The sequence below is a fragment of the Tursiops truncatus genome, chromosome 15 (assembly GCF_011762595.2).
Source record: "Tursiops truncatus isolate mTurTru1 chromosome 15, mTurTru1.mat.Y, whole genome shotgun sequence".
Classification (NCBI taxonomy): Eukaryota; Metazoa; Chordata; class Mammalia; order Artiodactyla; family Delphinidae; genus Tursiops; species Tursiops truncatus.
In genome coordinates, this window is record NC_047048.1 from 57,135,643 (window position 1) to 57,158,531 (window position 22,889).

General features: G+C 38.8%; 1 protein-coding gene across 6 annotated transcripts in view; it reads right to left on the bottom strand.

Annotated features, from left to right (window-relative positions):
• PTPRA (protein tyrosine phosphatase receptor type A) overlaps positions 1–22,889 on the bottom strand; it is a 185,206-nt gene that overhangs the window by 59,039 nt on the left and 103,278 nt on the right. For 3 of the 6 annotated variants that reach the window (XM_033840627.2, XM_019950704.3, XM_073792789.1), the window contains exons 2-4: positions 12,402–12,480; positions 10,877–11,218; positions 3,938–3,964 (exon numbers count right to left, since the gene is read on the bottom strand). In XM_033840627.2, the coding sequence (XP_033696518.1) occupies positions 3,938–3,964; positions 10,877–11,218; positions 12,402–12,474 (442 nt within the window). In that variant the 5' untranslated portion in view covers positions 12,475–12,480. Of the gene's footprint in view, positions 1–3,937; positions 3,965–10,876; positions 11,219–12,401; positions 12,481–22,889 lie in introns of those variants that run through there. The other 3 variants (XM_019950705.2, XM_019950707.3, XM_019950708.3) reach the window with 3 other exon arrangements.

Sequence of the window (22,889 nt, forward strand, 5' to 3'; positions counted from 1 at the left end):
ATAAATGAAGTTCACTTAATAATGTCACTTGCTGTGATAATCCCAAAATACCTATTTTTTTAAAAAAAATTATTTATTTTTATGTTTTGGCTGTGTTGGGTCTTCGCTGCTGCACACAGGCTTTCTCTAGTTGTGATGAGCCGGGGCTACTCTTCGTTGTGGTACATGGGCTTCTCATTGCGGTGGCTTCTCTTGTTGGAGAGCACGGGCTCTAGGCACGCGGGCTTCAGTAGTTGCAGCACGTGGGCTCAGTAGTTGTGGCCTGCGGGTTCTAGAGCACAGGCTCACTAGTTGTGGTGCACGGGCTTAGTTGCTACGCGGCATGTGGGATCTTCCTGGACCAGAGCTTGAACCTGTGTCCCCTGCATTGGCAGGAGGATTCTTAACCACTGTGCCACAAGGGAAGCCCCCAAAATACCTCTCTAACAAGAATGCCAACCCCCTTCTAGACTTCAACTCTAGCAAAGTATTGAAAGAGAAACCCAGGGGGAGCAGGTGATCTGATTTGAGAGCTGAGAAACTTTAAGGAGCCTCTGGGGTGCAACAGAATGTTTACCCTGCCTGGTTCTAGAACTCTGTAGCTCAAGGACTCCTTCACAAATACTAACAGGGTACTAGTCCAGATTTTTTGAAAAAACCCAGTTATAGAAATGATTACATCTAAAATAATGTAAAGTATGGTTAGACTAGTTTTATCCTGTATTCTTGCTATTTAACAAATATCAGTTATAAAGTCTTCATGTGAAAACCTTAAGTTAAAAACTATTAAAATAAAAAGTAAGATGAGACAGGTTTATGCAGAACTTTGTTTAAAAGGTACAGGGCAGAGGATAAGCTGATGTCTACAGTTGTGGTAGTAAACTGCAGTGTGACCCTGCCTTAGAGCGCACCCTTGTTTCCACAAATTCTGACTGGCTGGCTGAGATTCCTGATCCCCTTAGGCTCCCATCTAATTAACAGTAATAGTAACAGAGTGGTGGTGGTGGTAAGAGTTGCTGAGCAACTGCTATATGCTGACCCAGCAGTAGGCCAAGCACTAGTTCAACGTTAGTTCATTCCTCACAACAACCCTATGAAGGAAATTCTGTTCCCATCCTATTTTGCCAATGGCAAAAGGAGGCACAGGAGTTAAGTACCTACCCCACCCTGCCGGTTAAGTGGTAGAGAGTCAACACACAAACTCAGGTGGTCTAGCTCCAGAGCCCTTTATTTTATTTATTTATTTTTTTTGCGGTACGCGGGCCTCTCACTGCTGTGGCCTCTCCTGTTGCGGAGCACAGGCTCCTGCCGCACAGGCTCAGTGGCCACAGCCCACGGGCCCAGCTGCTCCGCGGCACGCAGGATTCTCCCGGACCGGGGCACGAACCCATGTCCCCTGCATCGGCAGGCGGACCCTCAACCACTGCACCACCAGGGAAGCCCCAGAGCCCATGTTTTAACCACATATACTAATGCTTTTGCTGCCTCTGCTCTGACCCCATGGTATCTCATTTCCTCCCTCTACCCAATACTACTGCCATCACTGTCTCACAGGGGCTGCATGAGAATCTTTATCTCAGAGTCTGTTTCCCCTAGAACAAAACTAATGAAACTGAGATTTAAAACTAGCAAAGACTAAATAACAACTGGAAAGTATACTCATGACCACTGACTTCATGGTGAAGAGGTACTTGGTAGATAATGCCAGAACTGGATTTAATACATTACTATATACACAAATCATCCAAATTAACACCAGTGAAAATGTTTTAAAAGAAAAGCTGGTTACAAAAGAACAAATACTGTATGACTCCATTTAAATGAGGTACACAGAACAGACAAATTTACAGAGACAGAAAGTAGATTAGTGGTTACCAGGGGCTGGGGGAAGGAGAAATGAGGAGTTATTGTTCAATGGGTTACAGAGTTTTAGTCTCGGATGATATTAAAAAAATAAAATGAAAAATTCTGGAGACAGATGGTGGTGATGATTGCACAACAATGTAAATGTACTTAATGCCACTGAACTGTGCGGTTAAAATGGTAAATCTTATATGATTTATATTTTTCAAAATTGGGAAAAGGCTGGCTCTACCAAAATAACTTGGAATACATTTAAAAAATAATACACATGAGAAAATAAGTAGTTTCTTCAACTTTGAAAGAAAAGAAGCAAAGTTGCTTGCCTCCCGTCCTCTCTTTTTTATGCTTATATGGGCTGGCAATTAAAACACCAGCTATTGCTGTTCAAAAGCATATCAAAGGGGTTTCCTTGGTGGCGCAGTGGTTGAGAGTCCACCTGCCGATGCAGGGGACACGGGTTCATGCCCCGGTCCGGGGAGATCCCACATGCCGCGGAGCAGCTGGGCCCGTGAGCCATGGTCACTGAGCCTGCGCGTCCGGAGCCTGTGCTCCACAAAGGGAGAGGCCACAACAGTGAGAGGCCCGCATACCGCAAAAAAAAAAAAAAAAAAAAAAAAGCATATCAAAGGCCAATGCATAAAAATTTAAACCCTTAATCATCTGCATAACACATCATTTGCTTAGCAAACCCATTATAATGCAAATGTTTCAAAACAATAGCCTCATTTCTCAAAAAGCACTTGGCTTTAAAATTAGAATGTGATATCAAAATTTATAGCAATACTTCTAAGGATTTGCTCTGGTAAAATCATCATAACATATGGGGCTGAGACTATGTATGCCTCTTCATTTTCCTGTTTGGTCAAAGGCAATTATACAAAATTATTTTTTAAACTTAAAAAGATTTATTATATTAGTATGTCACAATTAGCAATAATCTAGATAATTAAGGTAATTTATTTCTTTTTAATCATAATACTGAAACTACTCACATCTATATTAGTCAGCTAGGTAAAACAGGGATAATATCTGGGGCAAGAAAAAGGCTGAAGAGTAAGAAAATACACACTAAGTAGAGGAAGGAATCAGAGATCTTATGTTTAATTTTGAAGCCTACCACTTTGACTTCGGATTTTATTATAAGATTGGTTAAAAGAGCCGTTTTAGGGAGCAAATATAAGTATCTATTGCTACATAAATCTATTAGGTTCTACATTTGACAGTGAGAATCTGGTAAGTGAAAGTGAATAGCAAGGGCACTACATTAATCAAATCCAGTTCCTGAGTTTAAGAAAGCGAGAGCTGGAAAATCAAGGGAAATCTGTACACAGTGTGATAACACCTCACTGTTCCTCACCAAACACAGTGGCAGATGGGCAACACTTTGGGTTAGAGTATCTACTTTTCTTTCCTTTCTTAAATTATAGTTGCTGTACAGAGTATGTACTTTTCTGATTCAAATGCTCCCTACTTAATGGGACTTCATAAGCCTTCAAGTGTTCCATTACTTATGCAGGAAAAATTGTGCATGTTTAAATAATGGAATCAGAAAAAAAGAAAACAAAACACAAGCCTGATTTGATAAAATAGGAAATCAAGATGAGAAAAATTGCCTCGCAGATTAACATTTTCCAAATTCAAATGCAATGATCATTTCTTAGACCACTGGATAATCTATCTTACGCTCTTTGATGGTAGCCTTACTGTTGTCCTAAGAGAAATATGCCACTTCTACAAGAGTCCCCATGTATTCTATTCTCTGGTGAACAGGGATTCTGCAGTCCTGCTTAGACCACTGACATAACATCTCCAGTCATAGGGACGTTACACCAGAGGGCTGAAAATCCATAAAATTCATATAAAGTGACAAGAGGTCAACATTTTATAGACTAGGGGAAAAAACAACATCTACATTTAAAAACGTAATGAATACTTATTTGTTACTCTTCTCCATGAGGTTAATATGGAAACAACTTAAGGAAAAATAAACAAGTAACAGTCAGAGATGCACAAGGTTACCACAGACTGAGCAGAGGAAATGCAACAAATATTGTACACTGTAAAAAGGACAAGAAACATAAGGTGAATGGCTCACCTCTTCTGTCCTTGGAGTCAGAATTACCTGTGTAATAAGTAAAAAAAATAGAAACATTCACTCAGATTAAAAACAAACATTATTATTCAATCTAATGTAAAACAAAATAAGCTCTAGGAATATGGATACTTTTCCCTTTGTATATGCTGGAGCTACAATGAGGCACCCTCCAACAACTGGGAAATAAGACTGCACAGATTCACTAAACTTTTATCGATGGTTTGTCCTTCTCCCTGAGTACAAAAACAATGCAGCGTCAACATTCATAAAAAATACAAGAATGCCAAGAGAAATATAAACACAATAGTACTTGAGGTCTTTATGTCTTTTTAAGCCATTAAAATGCAACAGGGCAAAATTTTAGTTAAAAATATAAAAGACCTTAAATGATAATAGATAATAAAATCTAAATGGCATAGACCAAACTCTGTATACTAACAGAGAAAACCTTTTCAAAGGCTTATGAAATATCCACAAGCCCCTATAAATTCCTCGTAGTAGAAATAGTACAGACAATATTCTTTTATCATGATGCAATAAAACTAGAAATTAACAAAGTAAGAAAACACTTGAAAATTAAAATCAAAACCGAACTGCAAAATGCCTAAACAAATAACAAATCACACTTGTGGCAGAATCTACTGACACTCCCCCAATATCAGTCTCTTCCTCTTCTTGCCTTTAGTACAGAACATCCCCCACTTTTAGCTGAGCACAAACCTGTCCATTTAGAGACTACATTTCTGAGACTCTAGGTGTAATCATATGAAGAATTCCAGTCAATGGGATGTGAACAAAACCAATGAGAGTAACTTCTGGGTCACACCCTTTGGAAAAGAAATTGTTTGTAACTATTTCCTCTGTTGCTCCTTCCCGGGGGCTGGAACCAGAACCCAGTGATGAGAGCCATCTCTTGACCAAGCAGATGAGGGCAACTGTCAGGATGCCAGAGGCACAAGAAAAAAGGAATTTGGTCTCTGATGAGGTAAAGCCCCCCTGTCTACTTCTGGAATGTGAAAGGGGAGAGAAAGACACATCTGTGTCTTAAGTGACTTAAGTGGTCAATGAATTTCGGTATATCTTTGTCAGAGTAGCTTAGACCACTCCCTAACTAATATAACTACCTACAGGAACACTTATAGGATACGCCTAAAGCTGTGCTTATAAAAAATTCATAGCATTAAATACATATTAATTAAGAATAAAAATAAGCAAATGAAGCATTCAATCCAGGAAGATAGAAAAAGCACAAAATAAATCTAAGAAAAGCAGAAAAAATAAGAATAAAAGAAATTAATGAAATAAAAAACTGAAAAGTGACAGAACTAATAAATATACAATAGCAGGTTCTTTAGAAGAAAAAAGCAACAAACCATGAAATAGATAAATGGTTAGTCAACCTAAACAGGAAAAAGGACTTAAATATATAAAATAAGAAATAGTCACAGCTATGTAAGAAATTAACCCTAAGGGATGACTTTTCCTCAAATCTATTTGAATAATTTTGAAAATCTAAATGAAATGCAAAATTTTCTAGGTATACTTCAATTCTTTCTATGAAGCAAAACAAAACACTGACAAACAAAACTTATCAAAAATAGCATACATACAAAGGAAACACATATACCAATCTCATTTAGAAATAACTTACAGGGACTTCCCTGGTGGTACAGTGGATAAGAATCCACCTGCCAATGCAGGGGACACGGGTTCGATCCCTGGTTCGGGAAGATCCTGCATGACGTGGAGCAACTAAGCCCGCGCGCCACAACTACTGAGCCTGCGCTCTATAGCCCACATGCCACAACTACTGAAGCTCGCACACCTAGAGCCTGTGCTCTGCATCAAGAGAAGCCGCCACGAGGAGAAGCCCGTGCACCGCAACGAAGAGGAGCCCCTGCTCTCCATAACTAGAGAAAGCCCAAGTACAGCAACAAAGACCCAACGCAGCCAAAAATAAATTAAAAATTAAATCTTTAACAAAAAAAGAAACAACTCAGAAATATCAATGAAAAAATTCGAAATAAAATAATATCAAATAAATTGCAACAGTTATTCAAGAAAAATACAAGACCAAGTGGAGCTATTTTTGCTGGAATGTAAATAGTTCAAAATTAGAAAATCAATTAATATGATTCACTGAAGCATATGATAAAAAAAAGAAAAAGACCCATACAGATCTTGCTCAATGATGCTCAGCTGGCAACTGGCAAAATTTAACACTGCTTCTTGACATAAATACTCTTTAAAACAGGAATGAGTCAATAAATCCTGAGCATGATAAATATGTTTATCTCAACGCAAAAGTCAACACCATGTTTAATGAAAAACGACTGAGATCATCCTCCTTAGAATCAAGTACAAAACAAGGCTATCTACTTTTACTATTATTTCCTAACTTTGTTCTAGAGGTATTCACCAATTCATTTAAACAGAAGGAAAGAGATCTAAATATTTGGAAATTTAAAAAGAGATATTTCAGGCTTCCTTGGTGGCACAGTGGTTGAGAGTCCGCCTGCCGATGCAGGGGCCGTGGGTTCGTGCCCTGGTCCGGGAAGATTCCACATGCCGCGGAGCGGCTGGGCCTGTGAGCCATGGCCACTGACCCTGTGCATCCGGAGCCTGTGCTCCGCGGCGGGAGAGGCCACAACAGTGAGAGGCCCGTGTACCGCAAAAGAAAAAAAAAAAAAAAATAATAATAATAAAAAGAGATATTTGCAGATGAGATGATTTGAAAACTTATGATAATTGAAGAAAATTATGTCAAACACAAAGGAAATTAATTAAGATGATCAGTATAAAATATATTGTAAGTACAAAAATCAATGGCCTTATGTTGTACAGCTAAAACTAAAACAGTATTATATGTCAATTGTATCTCGATTTAAAAAAATAGGTTTCATAGCCCCAACAGCAACCAGTTAGAAGATACCATATTCCACCTATACTAACAAAAAACAAAACAAAAAGAAAAACCTTTGAAATATGTAGAAATAAGCTGAACAAAGCACGTGCAACACGAGCGGTGAAAATTTTAAAACACTTCCAAGAAATACAAAATAAAAGACTTCAGCAAATGGAATATGCAGCATTCTTGGATAGGAAGAATTAAAAATATCAATTGTCCCTGTTAATCTATAAACTTAACATGATCTATAAAAACTTTTTTCCAGCTATACAAGTTGATTATAACACTTATGGAGAAAAACAATCAAGAAATGCTAGCAAAATTCTGAAAAATAAGATTAACAAGGGATAACTCATCTTATCAAACATTAAGTATTTTATAAAGTTACAGTCATTAAAACAGTGGGGGGACTTCCCTGGTGGCACAGTGGTTAAGAATCCACCTGCCAATGCAGGGGACACGGGTTCGATCCCTCGTCCAGGAAGATCCCCCCCATGCCACGGAGCAACTAAGCCCACGCGCCACAACTACTGAGCCTGCGCCCTAAAGCCCACGAGCCACAACTACTAAAGCCCGTGCGCCTACAGCCCATGCTCTGCAACAAGAGAAACCCCCGCAATGAAAAGCCCTTGCAGCACAATGAAGAGTAGGCCCTGCTCACAGCAACTAAAGAAAGCCCGCACGCAGCAACGAAGACCCAATGCAGCCCAAAATAAATAAATAGATTGATTAATTGAAAAGAAAAACCAACCTTAACATTGGCTAATAGGGCAGACTGGATAAATACATCAAGGTAAAGCCATACAATGAGATAGCCCCTTACTATAATATAGAAAAAGTATGATAGGCTAACTGAAAAAAGTAATGTGTAGAAATGTACACAGTACATTTATTATCTGTGTTATAAATGGAAGAAAAAAGGTATGTATGTGTGTGTGTGTATATATATATATACACACACACACTTGCTATTTTAGAAAAGTGAAAAAAAAACTCAAAGCAAAGGTCAATAGAAAAGAAAAATTAAGATTAAAGAATTAATTCAGGATATGTCCAACATCCAAATAATAAGGATTTTAGACAAACAGAACAGAGAAAATGGAAGAGGGAAGAACATTTTTGAACAAATACAAGAAAAATTTCCAGAACTGAAGGACAAAAGCTCCAAAGCTCCTATCCCAAAATAATTAATGAAAGAAAAAGACACACATCAAGACCCATTACTATGAAATTTCAGGGCACCAATGATGAAGAGAAGATCTTTAAAGACAAACAATTAGGAATCAGGATAGCAGTAGAATTCTCCAAGCCTGGGAATTAGAAGTCAGTTAGGACAATGCTTTAAAAATTCCAGGGAAAAAAAATATGTCCTCAAATTCTATACACACCCCTAAAGATATTTTTAGACATGTAATTCCTCATGCAATTTACCTCCCATGGACCCCTTTCTCAGGAAGCTACTGGAGGATACGTTCTATCAAGTGACGGGGTAATCCATGAAAGAAGACAATATGGAAGCCAGGAAGCAGCAAAGGAAATTCCCAGAATGATAGAGAAGGGAAATCCCAGGCTGACATTTGAGTAGCAGCCCTAGTGATCAGAAAAAACCTAGGCTTCAATAAGACAATGACAATGGAGGACTCAGGAGGACGATCTCTAGGTAAAAAAGAAATAAACAGATTATCTAATAGGTCTGACTTTGTGGAAAACTAACCGTATTACAAACCTATGGAAAGTTTGGGAAGAAGCGGCTTCCAATAGCAAAAAAAAAAAGGTAATTATGAAATCCAGAAAAAAGTTGTACAAGAAAGAGAAAATAATCACATCACAGCTCAGCATGGAATAGTATTATATAGTCATAGTAATATAAAACATCAAATACTGATTTTACCAAAAGTTATGATGTAACAATTATGGGAGGATTGATAAAATGGTGGTGACACGGCAGATGTGGGGTTTCAGGCTGTAACACCTGATGTACCATAAAGTTTTCCTTCTACTGATCTTGAATAAGAGCCACCAGTGAAAGGCAGTCTCAGCCTCCTCTGAGACATGAAATGTTTTAACTGTATAGTAACTGGTTTCTCAGCTATGGCATAATTTGGACCTACAGCAGATTATAGAAAACTCGGTTCCCTAACAGCAGTGTGGAGAGACCACAGAAGTGAGAAATAGGTCTTACTTGCTACTTGACAGCCTTCAGATCTAAGGCAAATTATTTAACCTCTAAGGTCTTACGTCAAGCAACTACTAAAAAGAGATAATTACTCCTGGTCATCTCACAGAATTGTTAAATGAAAGACAGTACAGAAGAACATAGGCCGTGAAGACAGTCAGTGACAGTCTCACCTTTTCCATTTACTACTTCAGCTTGTATAAGTTATTTTGCTTTTCCTCTCTAAGCAATGGCCATAATTTACAGAAAGAAATAAATTTTTACACCATTACTCAGTATGTGTTTTGTTTTTTTGAAACAAAAGTTTTACAAAATAATATATGTAACATGAAAAGAATAAAAATGGAAGAGGACCATCCACACACACACAAATTTGTGGTGGCTCACTAAACTGATTTCAAGAATCGGTCATGACCTGTGCTTTGAAAAACACTGTAAAACTCCTTCACCTATAAAACATAAAATAGAACCTACTTAATAGGATCCATAGGATACTTTACAGGAATTACTTCTATAAAACTCGTAGTACGATGCCTAACACTTAAAATTAGTGCTTACCATACGTAGGCCCCATTATAAATATTTTACCCATATTAACTTGTTTAATCCTAACAGCTCCTTTATGAAGTAAGTACTATCATCATCATTCATTCTTATATACTGATGAAGAAACTGAGGTAAAGTGGTTAAATAGACTTGCCTATTCTCACACAGCTAGTGTATGGCAGAGTTAGGATTCAAAATCAAGTAGTGTGGCTCAGCAGATTGTGCTCTTAACCGCAAATGCTGCATAACCTTTATAGTAGAACATATGGGATTAAAGCTGGCAGGTGCAGGGTCTGAGTTGTAAGGTCTAGCTAAAAGATGTCATCAGCAAATGAGATTCAATTCAGTAAATATGCCCCCCAGGAGCCATATGTGATTCCATATGGGGCACTGACCTTCTAACAAGGAAAAAATATGAGCCAAGGGGATAAGACCAAAGAGTAACAGTGATTTTTGCTAGAAAAGTAATGACAATTATATAGCTGTCGGGGAACAATTATTTCCTTTACTACTCACAGAAGCCCTTAGAGGAACCCCCTCCAGTCCTCGGAAATTTGCCCTACCCCACCTGGTCTCAGATTTAGGTCTCTGATTCTATCTTCAAAGCCACTTCCACTTCAACCAGTGATTGATCCAAGAAGAGAAGTGGGCTGGGCTGAGGCCCTGAACAAACTGGCAGTGTAACTTAACTGTTTCCCTGAATTCTTCTTCCTAACTCTACTCCTGGCCACAGGCCTTCCACTCTTATCTAATTGTTATAGACACCCAGACCCCTTCTCCTTCCCATGGTCTCCATGGATTCCTTCCTTTTCAAGGCTAATACTATTACTCAGTTTCACTACCCTTTAATCTTCAGTCTCTCACATCATCAATTAGCTCTCCTCTTTCTCTTATATTTTCAATCTTCTTCTCTACCATTAAACATGATTAAGTCTCCCCAGTCTAACCAGGATCCCATGCAAAGCAGGATAACCTCCAGAATCTCTCTTCTTACCTCCTTTTTTTTTTTTTGGCCACACGGCACGCAGGATCTCAGTTCCCTGACCAGGGATTGAACCTGGGCCCCCTGCATTGGAAGTGCAGAGTCTTAACCACTGGACCACAGGGGAAGTCCCCTATCTTCTTTCCTCTTAACTATGTTAACCAGATATTCCTGAGAATCCCCTGTATCTAGGTTTCATTACTTTGTGCTTGGGCGATTTTACTTATTTCAAGAAATTTTATTGCTAGAAAACACAAACAAAAAAAATAAAAGGGTGAACAAACTCAAAGAGGAAAAGAAAGAACAAATAGAAACCACCTCTAGTACCTGAAGGAGGAAAGGTTTCTGGAGTGGTTGCTGCAGTGCTGGCATTTCCCTCCCAAGGTTCTGTTCTGGTATCTGTGAACTGGTTATCTGGAAGCCATGTTCCATTTGGTGAAACTGCAGTGACTACAGAATTGGTGCTTACTGTTCTTGTGGTCCCATTGTCAGAGTCTGAAGAATTGACAGTGGTTACATAGGTGGGTCCCAGAGTTAGGCTTGGGCTGGATGTTGGTGCCAAGGAAGGAGAAGTTACTGAAGAAGTAGGATTTGAAGTTTTGGTCTCTTCTTTAAGTGATTCTGCTGTAGATGCTTTAATAGATGTTGTAACGCCTACTGAAGGTGAAACTACAAACACAAAAAAAGCAAGAAAACATCACACAAAGAATTTGAGAGCTCAACAGGTATGAGGCACAAAGCAGCAAGCCCTTACTACACTCTCAAACACTTGGAGACCAATGAGCAGATACACACACACACACACACACACACACACACACACACACACACACACTCACCCTCTTTTATTTTATTATCTTTTAAAAAAATTGAAGTATAATTGACTTACAATGTTCTGTCAATCTCTGCTGTATAGCAAAGTGACTCAGTTACACATATATATATACATTCTTTTTTAATATTCTTTTCCATTATCGTTTGTTCCAGGAGATTGGATATAGTTCCCTGTGCTATATAGTAGGACCCTGTTCTTTATCCATTCTAAATGTAATAGTTTGCATCTACCAACCCCAAACTCCCAGTCCCTCCCTCTCCCTCCCCCTCTCCCCCTTGGAACAACAAGTCTGTCCTCTATGTCTGTGACTCCATTTCTGTTTCGTAGATAGGTCCATTTGTGCCATATTTTAGATTCCACATATAAGTGGTATCATATGGGATCTTTCTTACTTCACTTAGTATGATAATCTCTAGTTGTATCCAAGTAGCTACAAATGGCATTATTTCGTTCCTTTTTTTTCCATTCTTTTTTATGGCTGAGTAGTAGTCCATTGTATATATGTACCACATCTTTATCTGTTGATCGACATTTAGGTTGTTTCCATGTTTTGGCTATTGTGAACAGTGCGGCTATGAACATAGGGGTGCATGTATCTTTTTGAATTACAGTTTTCTCTGGGTATATGCCAAGCAGCACATACTCTTCTTTTAATGCTGAATCCTTCCCTCACTTCCAAAGGATTACTGTCTAATGGAGGGAGAAACGGGATTCTTTACTTAGTTCCTCAGAATCAATATATGAGTCTTAAATAGCAACCGTTTTCTTTTCTTTTTTTTAACTTTTCAGGAATGAATACATAATCTCTTTATTTAAAGTAGTATATGGTATATAGAACAATGCTGAGCATAGCATACACTGTAACCCAGAGATGTGCAAAGACATTTTACTATCACTTTTAAGTACAACTTTAATATTTTTTCTTTCTTCAGTATCACCGAGGCCTTCAAATTTGGGTCATTAAACATAAAACCAAAATTCTATTCCTAATACCAGTCTTATCAAATGGCACTTTACCTATGGTAGTGTTGTTGGCACCAACATGTATCAGACCACTGCCAAGCAGAACAAGAAGGAACCAGGAATCCATGTTGACCTGGAAAATAGAGAGCCATTTTAGATAAGGTCCCGTTATACGGTAACTATGTCCAAACTATTCACCAAAGGAGTATATTGGGCAAACTCTTCCTAGCTATTAAAGTGCACACACAGGACCAATGATCTTTTGGGAGTCTGGTAAGCACAATTCCCCAGGAATCCAGCTACTTAATTGAATCTTTACACAACTATAAGTAAGAGCAGTGGTTCTCCACCTTGGCTGTACTTTAGAATCACTCAAAGAACTTAACAACAACAACAACAAATCCCTGCGCCAGACTACATCTCTGGGGGTGAGAGGCAGGTAGCAATCCGTTTAAAAGCTTCCCAGTTAATTGCTATGTGCAGCTTTAGTGTCTTCAGAATGAGAAGTATGGAGAAGGTAGGTTGACTGCATGAATGTACTGCCCTCCAAAGCAGACGTTATACAGCTGTTCTCAACCTTTTATTTCACTTCAAACCATATCAGAGGGCTATGGCACATTCCCATTGGTAGTAGTGGCTCATTCATCCATTCAGATGTCTATGCCCTATACTAAGCTAGGTACTAGGGAAACAACTAGGGAGCAATACCCTCAGAGGTCCCATTTTCATGAGACTCACAGCCTAGAGGTAATTTAATATGGTAGTGACTCTCCAAGGGAATCAGCACATGCCTCTCCATGGGGCACATGACAATCTCTGAGGAAGTGTGAAGAAATGCAGGTGGTTTATGCACATCCCAGGAGTTTGCCTCTGGTACCAATAACCATGCCTAGCAGGGAATTGGGTTCAGCCAGTGGCCTTCCCAAGGTACAGCCATACAAGATTTGACCAGTTCCCCTCCTCCCCCCGATCATTATCCAAAATTGGGAAAGCATACAATTCCCTCCATAAGGGTTAGAAAACAGATTGGAAGGCTGATTATTATGTATGTATCCATGTCTATTTTTGATAAACCAATAGGACATGGTTTTAGGAAAAATAACAATGTACTTGCGGGGAGGGGGTTAGACCATCACCGCATTCCATATATCAAAATAAGATCCAGATGGGCTGAAAAATTAAATGCTTACAAACACATTTTAAGAGGGAATAAATGCAAATGTGAGTGCAGAGTGAGGAAGGATTTTCTAAACATAAATGCATTGTAAGAAATCACAAAGGAATAAATCACAAAGGTAAAAATGGAATATCTGACAATAGAAAAAAATAAAAGCTACAAAATATAAAAGAAATCAATCATAAACAATGTTCATGGATAGGAGGACTCAATATTGTCAAGACGTCAGTTCTTCCCAACCTGGTTTACAGATTCAGTGCAATCTCAATCAAAATCCTACCAAGCTATTTTGTGGATATCAAGAACTGGTTAAGTTTATATAGAGATGCAAAAGACTGAGAATAGGTAGCTCAATACTGAAGCAAAGTTGGAGGATTACTGTAAAAGCAAATAGTAATATAAAAAAGCAAATAGTAATCAAGGCAGTGTGGTATTGGTGAAAGAACAGACAAATAGACCAATGGAACATGAGAGAGAACCCAGATACAGACCCACATAAAATATAGTCAATGGATCTTTTACAAAGGAGCAAAGTCAATACAATGGAGCAAAGATAGTCTTTTCAAACAATGGTGCTGGAATAGCTCGGCATACATATACAAAAAAAAGAAAGAAAAAAAATCTAGACACAGACCTTATACCCTTCACAAAAATTAACTCAAAATGAATCACAGACCTAGATGTAAATGCAAAAGACTCCTGGAAGATAACATAGGAGAAAATCTACATGACCTTGGGTTTAGCAATGACTTTTAAGATACAACACCAAAGGCAGAGCCATAAAAAAATAATAAGCTGTACTTCATCAAAATTAAAAACTTCTGCTCTACAAAAGACAATGTCAAGAGAATGAGAAGACAAGCCACAGACTGCGAGAAAATATTTGCCAAACACACATCAGGTAAAGGACTGCTATCCAAAATCAAGAACTCTTAAAACTCAACAATAAAAAAACTATCAACCCAATTAAAAAATAGACCTGAACAGACACCTCACCAAAGAAGATACACAAATGGCAAAAAAGCATATGAAAAGATGTTCAGCAACATATGTCATTAGGGAATTGCAAATTAAAACAATGAGACACCACTACACACCTATCAGAATGCCCAAAATCCAAAACACTGACAACATCAAATCCCGGTGCTTCTGCAGAGCAGCATAAACTCTCATTCATTGTGGGAATTCAAAATGGTGTAGCCACTTTGGAAGGCAGTTTGGTGGTTTCTTACAAAACTAAACATATTCTTACCATATGACACAAGCAATTGTGCTCCTTGGTACTCAAAACAGAACTCAAACTACTGATGGTAATACCAATTAGCCTATAATAACAAACTCCTTTCCAGAAAGATTATACAAGAATCTTAAAGGTGCCCACATTGTTTTCTGACCCATTTCCAAGGTTCTATTCTTGAGTATATGTAAATAATCTGAAACTCAGATTAAAATGATATGGAGCTATTCATTAAGTGGAAAAATACAAACAATCCAAATACCCAAAAATAGGGAAAATAGGGAAAAGTCAGTAGTATTACGCTGCTCTTCAAGACAATAATTGTTGCTACTCGATATGCTATATTCGAAGAATTTAAGAAAATGGAACAAGCCCATCATTTTTAAGCTTAAAAAACCCCGTCAGATCAAAACTGAATATAGGGACTTCCCTGGTGGTGCAGTGGTTAAGACTCCATGCTCCGAATGCAGGAGGCCTAGGTTTGATCCCTGGTCAGGGAACTAGATCTCACATGCATGCTGCAACTGAGTTCACACACCACAATTAAGGAGCCTGAGAGCTGCAACTAAGGAGCCTGAGAGCAGCAACTAAGGAGCCTGAGAGCTGCAACTAAGGAGCCTGAGAGCAGCAACTAAGGAGCCTGAGAGCTGCAACTAAGACCTGGCACAACCAAATAAATAATAATAAAATAAGTAAATAAATACTAAAAAAACTCTGAATATACCATTTGATCTCAACTAAATTTATGTATGTATATGAATGTATATGCATGAAAGTAAGCCTGGAAGGAAAAATCTATAAACATTTTAGCACAGCATTTTTGATTTTTATTTTCTTTATATTGTATTTTATTTCCAAGATTTTTCAAATAAGGAGCATGATATTTTTAGAAATAAAAATAATCAATAAAAGTAAGTTAAAAAGAAAATAGATTTCACTACAAAACATGAATATAAGAAGCAAAACTAAAGGAAGGAAACTGCAGAGGAAAGTGAAGTGAAAGAATTCAAGGAAAAGAACAAATGCATACTGGATGGCAAGTTGGAGAGGATTTGTATGCATAAACTAGGGAGTGAGAGGCATGTCAGAATTTAAGAAGAGCCATGTCAGTAACAAGGTAGATCCATGGACCACAACCAGGAAAACCATCGTAAAGGCCTCATTCTTCCCAGAGGATATAAAGACCCTCAGGTAAATTCCTGTGAGTTCTGACACCCTGACTAAACTGCAACCACACCTATGCTTAACTTTCCCTCCTCCAGTCTCCAAGTCTTTCATTCCAAGTATTCCAAAGCTGCAAAGTCAGGAAGTACAGTTGAGGTTTCCTCAGTCCTCTAGGATGCCATATACAAACCATTTTTCCTGGAGTCTGCTCTAATACGCCCTGTTCTTGAGGGCTTTTTTGCCTTATGATTTCCTGGCACTCACTTGTCACTGAAGACACTGCATTGTGGCTCACAGTTTTCTTCCCATTCCAAAGTCCTGATATTCTCCTGGAAGATTTTGTTTCAACATCTTTACAGATGACAGCCACAATTCACATCCAGACAAGTCTCTGAGTTCCCTGACTTCCTCACCTCCAATGACCTTATACCTCCACTCCACTGGGGCTTGTCATGACAATGGCTGCACTCTAGATTTTTTTTTTTTTTTTTTTTTTTTGCAGTATGAGGGCCTCTCACTGCTGTGGCCTCTCCCGTTGCAGAGCACAGGCTCCAGACGCGCAGGCTCAGCAGCCATGGCTCACGGGCCCAGCCGCTCCGTGGCATGTGGGATCCTCCCAGACCGGGGCACGAACCCATGTCCCCTGCATCGGCAGGTGGACTCTCAACCACTGCGCCACCAGGGAAGCCCTGCACTCTAGATTTTGTCAGCACCAGGAAAAGCTCTCATACTGAATCTTACTTTCCCACTCTCCAACCATACTCCCTTACCCTTGCAGTTCACACTCTTGTCTACTATACCTGCACTTTGACCTCACCCAGGATTTCAGTCCCTTGAACCTCTAATTTTCTTTCCAATATCTCTGTTCTGTCTTATTTCCTTCTCTACTCAACCAAGAAAACTTGGTGTTAGCTCAATCACTACCTTGCTAATATCCTAAATTCTTTTGCTACGTTGTTCTTCTATTACACCTACATGGGGGAAATAGTCCCCAACCCTGAACTAATCCAACTGTCAGCCCTACACCTGGACTGCCAAATGTTCCTTAAGAAAATCAAACAACCCATAGGTTAAGATCACTGTTTCTGCCTCAGTGGAACTCTGAACACTTTCTGCAATCTTTCTATATTTCCCTACTCAGCTCTCTCTCTAATGCTCCAGTGATTTCAAAGAACCTCCTCTCCTCTCCAACCATCTCCTCTCACATCCTTGGCTGTTGGCCTTGCCTTCACTTCAGAGATAAGAGAAACTACTAGACTGGGATACCCTTACCTACCAGTCACCTTATTTACAAATTTCTTCCTTCTCTGCAATTCCTCCCAAGAATCTCAGTCCCTTAGGAACCTTGTCCTGTAGATCCTCTAACACCATCTCCTAGGTTTAACGCCCTTTCATAACAGCATTTAAACACAATTAAGAATTTCTCAAAGAAAAGAACTCCTTTTAATCTATATCAATCCTCCAGCTAGCATTCTCTCTACTCCACTTCACAGCCAAATTTCTAGAAAGAGTTGTCTCCATGGCAATCTGGCTTCTTTTTCCACCATTCCACTAAAACAGCTACCTCCATATTTTTAAAGAATGAGCTCTTTAAAAATATTTCCAACTCATTCACAAAGGTCTATTTTCCTCGATATATAAAGGACTCCTACAGATTAAGAGATGGCAAAAGAGTAAAAGAGACGAAACAGACAATTCACAGAAAACTGAACAGTTCTCTTAATAAGAAAAAATGCTTAAACTCACTCATGATCAAAGAAAGCCAAATTAAAGCCATACTGTGATATCATTTTTCACATGTCAGATAGGCAAATATAAAAAAACTTTAACAACACTGCGTTGGGGCAAGGGTTTGTGTAAACAAGTACTCTCATATGATCTGTAAATATTTATCAGAATTACAAAAGCACAAACACTTTGACACAATTCTACTTGAGAATTTTACAGATATACCCATACTTTTAAAGTGGCCAATATACAGGTTATTCAATGAAACATAGTCTGCAATAGAAAGAGACTGAAAATAACCTAAATGTTTATCAGTGGGAGAGGGAGACGTGTTTAAATAAATTATGGCATATTCATAAAATGGAATACTATGCAGCTGTTAAACAAAATGAGGCTCTTTGGAGATCATTTTATTTCAGCACACAAGCCTTTTTTAAAAATTTTGAACCATCTTAAAAATAACTTTTGCGGGACTTCCCTGGTGGCGCAGTGGTTAAGAATCCGCCTGCCAGTGCAGGGGACATGGGTTCCATCCCTGGTCCGGGAAGATCCCACATGCCGCAGAGCAACTAAGCCTGTGTGTCACAACTACGGAGCCTGCACTCTAGAGCCTGCGAGCCACAACTACCGAGCCCACGTGCCACAACTACTGAAGCCCGTGCACCTAGAGAGCCCGTGCTCCGCAACAAGAGAAGCTACTGAAATGAGAAGCCCACACACTGCAACAAAGAGTAGCCCCCGCTCTCCGCAACTAGAGAAAGCCCGCGTGCAGCAATGAAGACCCCACACAGCCAAAAAAACAATAATAATAACTTTTGCAAAAAACTCAAAATTCATGAGAGGAGGGACTTCCCTAGTGGTCTGGCGGTTAAGAATCCGCCTTCCAATGCAGGGGACGTGGGTTCCATCCCTGGTTGGGAAACTAAGATCCCACATGACGTGGGGTAACTAAGCCCATGCGCTCCAACTACTAAGCCCGTGCACCACGACTAGAGAGCCCATGTACCACAACTACAGAGCCCACGTGCTCTGTATCCTGCATGCCACAACTAGAGAGCCTGCGCACTGCAACTAGAGAGAAGCCTGTGCACCGCAACAAAGAGCCTGCATGACTCAACGAAAGATCCTGCATGCTGCAACTAAGACCCAATGCAGCCATAAATAAATAAATAAATATATATATTTTTAAAAATTCACAAGAGGAAAAGCCCACTGGTATTTCTTTCTCCTTCGCCCATCCCCCTTTCTCTTCCTCTCTTCCCCACCCTTCTCTGTGTGTGTCTGTCTGTCTCTCTCTCTCTCTCTCTCTCACACACACACACACACACACACACACACACACACACGACTTCTTTGTTGTTAAATCCCTCAACCTCTCTGTCACATCTGATTTATTGACATCCCATACTCTCCCAAATTTATCTCTTCCCCATACCTCTCTCTGAATTGAGGATTTTGAAAGCTGGTTCTATGACGAAGGCCTAGTCTTGACACAGATGAACAGGTAAATAGTTTGAATCTGAGGGAAATATGCACTATCAAACGTCAGAAGGAAACCAGCCCTCCCTTTCAGCTATAGTCTGCATGATGCCAGGAAGCCTGTGCACAAATTCTAATAGTAGGAATGGTTCTGCCTTGTCACAGGATGATTTTTAGATGAGCTATTTGTGATACTTTTATTTTATTTTAAAAATTAGTTTGTCTGACAACTTCTTTTAAAACTAAATATACACCTAACTTTATGACCCAATAATTCCATTTCTACATATTTACACAAGAGAAATAAGAACATATGTCCAAGAAAAGACTAGTACAAGAATGTTCATAACAAAAAGCTGAAAATAATCCAAGTAACTATCGCTAACAGAATATATAAACGGTAAGTGGTTTTTTTCTTACAATGGAATATTACTCAGTAATAAAAAGGAAAGAACTGCTGATATACACAAAAACATGGATGAATCTAAAAAACATCATGCTGAGTGAAAAAAGCCTTACATAACATATGACTCCATACAGATGAAGTTCTAGAAAAAGCAAAACTAATCTGTGGTGGAAAAATCAGAACAATGGTTGCCTGGGAAAGAGATGGGAGGATTTACTGAAAAGGAACATGAGGGTACTTCCTGGACAACAGTAATATTCTGTATCTTGACAAGGAAATGGGTTGTGTGGGTGTATGAATTTTTCAGAACTCACTGAATGATAACTTAAGATTTGTGCATTTCACTGTACATAAATTTTATCTCTAAAAAGATTCCACCCATAAACACATGTTGTAAATGATATGTATGCTTAAATAACTGGGAAGAAGTATACTGATATACACAACTTACTTTGAAATACATAAAAACAATATGGATTGATGAATACAGGGGATGGATAGACAGATACAGTAGAGTAAAATGTTAATTGTAGAATTTTGCTGGGTGGATATAAAATTCTCTCAACTCTTCTCTACATTTGAAATGTTTAGAATAAAAGGCTGATTACAAAAATCAGTTCTGAGAGAACTGGTATTTTCATGGTATTGCATTGCATAATCTTGGGACATAGTATTTTGCCCATTTAATCAAGTTTTTAGTATTTTGCCCATTTATTCAAGTTTTTATGTTCAAAGTGTTACTGTATTTTTTTGTCCTATTCATTTCTTCCTGGTTTTTTTATATTATGTTACCATTATGAATGGAATCTTTGTTTTTTAAAATTTCAGCTTCACTAAGGTAAAACTGACATATAAAATTATAAGATATTTAAAGTGTACATTGTGGTGATACTATATACATATACACTGTGAAAGAATTTCCCCCATCTAATTAATTAATACATTCATCACCTCATCTGTTTATCTTTTTTGGGGGCAGAGAAAATTTAAGTTCTAATCTCTTAGCAAATTTCAATTATACAATAGAGTATTGTCAAATATAGTTACCATCTTTTATGTTAGATCCTTAGACCTTATTCATCTTCTAACTGAAATGAGTGGAATCTTTTAATGTTATTTATTAATAGATTACTTTTCTTATATAGGAAAGACATTGGTCCTCCTCCCCTTCACTGAAATTATAAGCTATTAAAATAAATAAATAAAGCATGCTCATTACAAGACATACAAACAGGGAATTCCCTGGTGGTCTAGTGGTTAGGACTCAGTGCTTTCACTGCCGGGGCCCGGGTTCAGTCCCTGGTCAGGGAACTAAGATCCTGCAAGCTAGGCATGGCACAGCCAAACAACAACAACAAAAGACATACAAACGGAACCGATGGATATAAAGAAAAATCTAAGTCTCATTCACCTCCTGCCTGTCCCATTTCCCAAAAGTGATCACTAAACACTTTCTTTCATATACTTTAGAGATTTCCTATACTATAAAATTATATACCTACACATAACAAATAAATAAATAAACAGGATAGTAGATCTGCTGTCTACAGCTTGCATTTTTACTTAAATAATAAATTCTGGACATCTTCCACATCAATACTTTCCAGCTACTTTTCTTTTCAGTAGCTGCATAAGTGCTTTATCATATGGATATACCACAATCATTTTAACCAGTCTTTCTGTTTGCTTTTGTTAGGTAGGAGTTAACTGTATATGATTTCCTCCTCTATCTTACACATTTTTAATATTAATTAATTATTTTTTGGCTGCGTTGGGTCTTCATCGCTGCGTGCAGGCTTTCTCTTGTTGCGGTGAGTGGGGGCTACTCTTTGTTGCGGTGCGCGGGCTTCTCATTGTGGTGGTTTCCCTTTGTTGTGGAGCACGGCCTCTAGGCATGCGGGCTTCAGTAGTTCTGGCTCGAGGGCTCTAGAGCGCAGGCTTGGTAGGTTGTGGCCCACGGGCTTAGTTGCTCCGCGACATGTGGGATCTTCCCAGACCAGGGCTTGAACCTGTACAGTCTCCTGCACTGGCAGGCGGATTATTAACCACTGCGCCACCAGGAGGTCCTTACACGTTATTTTTGATTGGGCAACAGTGGCCTGAGTAAAGACTGAATTATATACTCCAGGAAAGCCAAATAATGGAAGAAACTCAAGCTTATACATTTTTCATTTTTTTCAAACACCCTTGTGAATAATAAGCCTTTGGTTATGTGAGTATAGAATAAATGAGCAGGGAGGCTTTGGGAGATGAGTCATGAAGGTCTGGGCAGTTCCCTAATTTATTGGACACAATGGCATACACACTGTATCCTTTCTCCTACCCCACCACACCCAGACAAAAGGCTAATATACAGTTCTTTTTTCATTACAAAAACATTTCTTACTTAAAAAAATTTGTTTCCACTGCACATACATTAGGGAGATAAACCAGGAAAGTTTAACATTCAAATAACAAAGGAAAACCAAGATGCCATTAGCGATACTTAAAAGCCTTAGGACAAACAACAAAGCAAGTTCTCAAAAATTATAGCTATTGTTTTCCTAATATTTTAGTGTCTAAGAACATTTCCTAAATGCTCTTAAAATTCAAATTCAGCATAGCAGATCTGAGACGTTCCCCAGGAAATCATGTGGAGGCTGAATTCTGCAGTGGGGACATGGATGGTGGGCATTGTTCATTGGCTGTTAAATCACTCACACTTGCCCTCCCATCTCAAATCCCAGTCTGCACTGAGCACTTGGTATGCTTCCTCTCGCTTAATCCTTCACAATCCTATGATGCTGATATTGGTGTTATTACAACTTACCATGCTGTGTACCTTGTGGGGGAGGGAGTCTCTCTTGAATTGCAATCAATTATACATGCTTACACACATTTCAGGGGTAAATTATTTTAAATATATATACTGCACCCAAGATTAAGGAACCATCACAGGCATATTGAGTATCTAGTAAAGAAAGAATTTTTGAGCTTCTGGCCAAAGACAAACACTCCTTGCCCAGATGTACACTCCCTGTCAATGAACCCTGAGGTCTGGAGAGACATGCCACCCTCACCTAAGAACAAGGAGAGGAAGAAAGAAAGAAAACTGGATGCTAGTACTAAGGAGAACACGCCCATTCCTCAGCTAGGTGTAGACAAGTGACTAAATTCTGGCCAAGGAGATATAAGCTAAAGTATATTATGAGATCTCTAGGAAGGTGGTTTAACAGGGAGGGAGGTAGGGAGTCTTTTTTCCCTGTTCTCCCTCTCCTGTAATCTAGAATTCAGATGTGATGATTAGAGCCTCAGCAGTCATTATGGGCCCTGAAGTGACTTTCAAGATAATAGAATAGAGAGCTAGAAAGA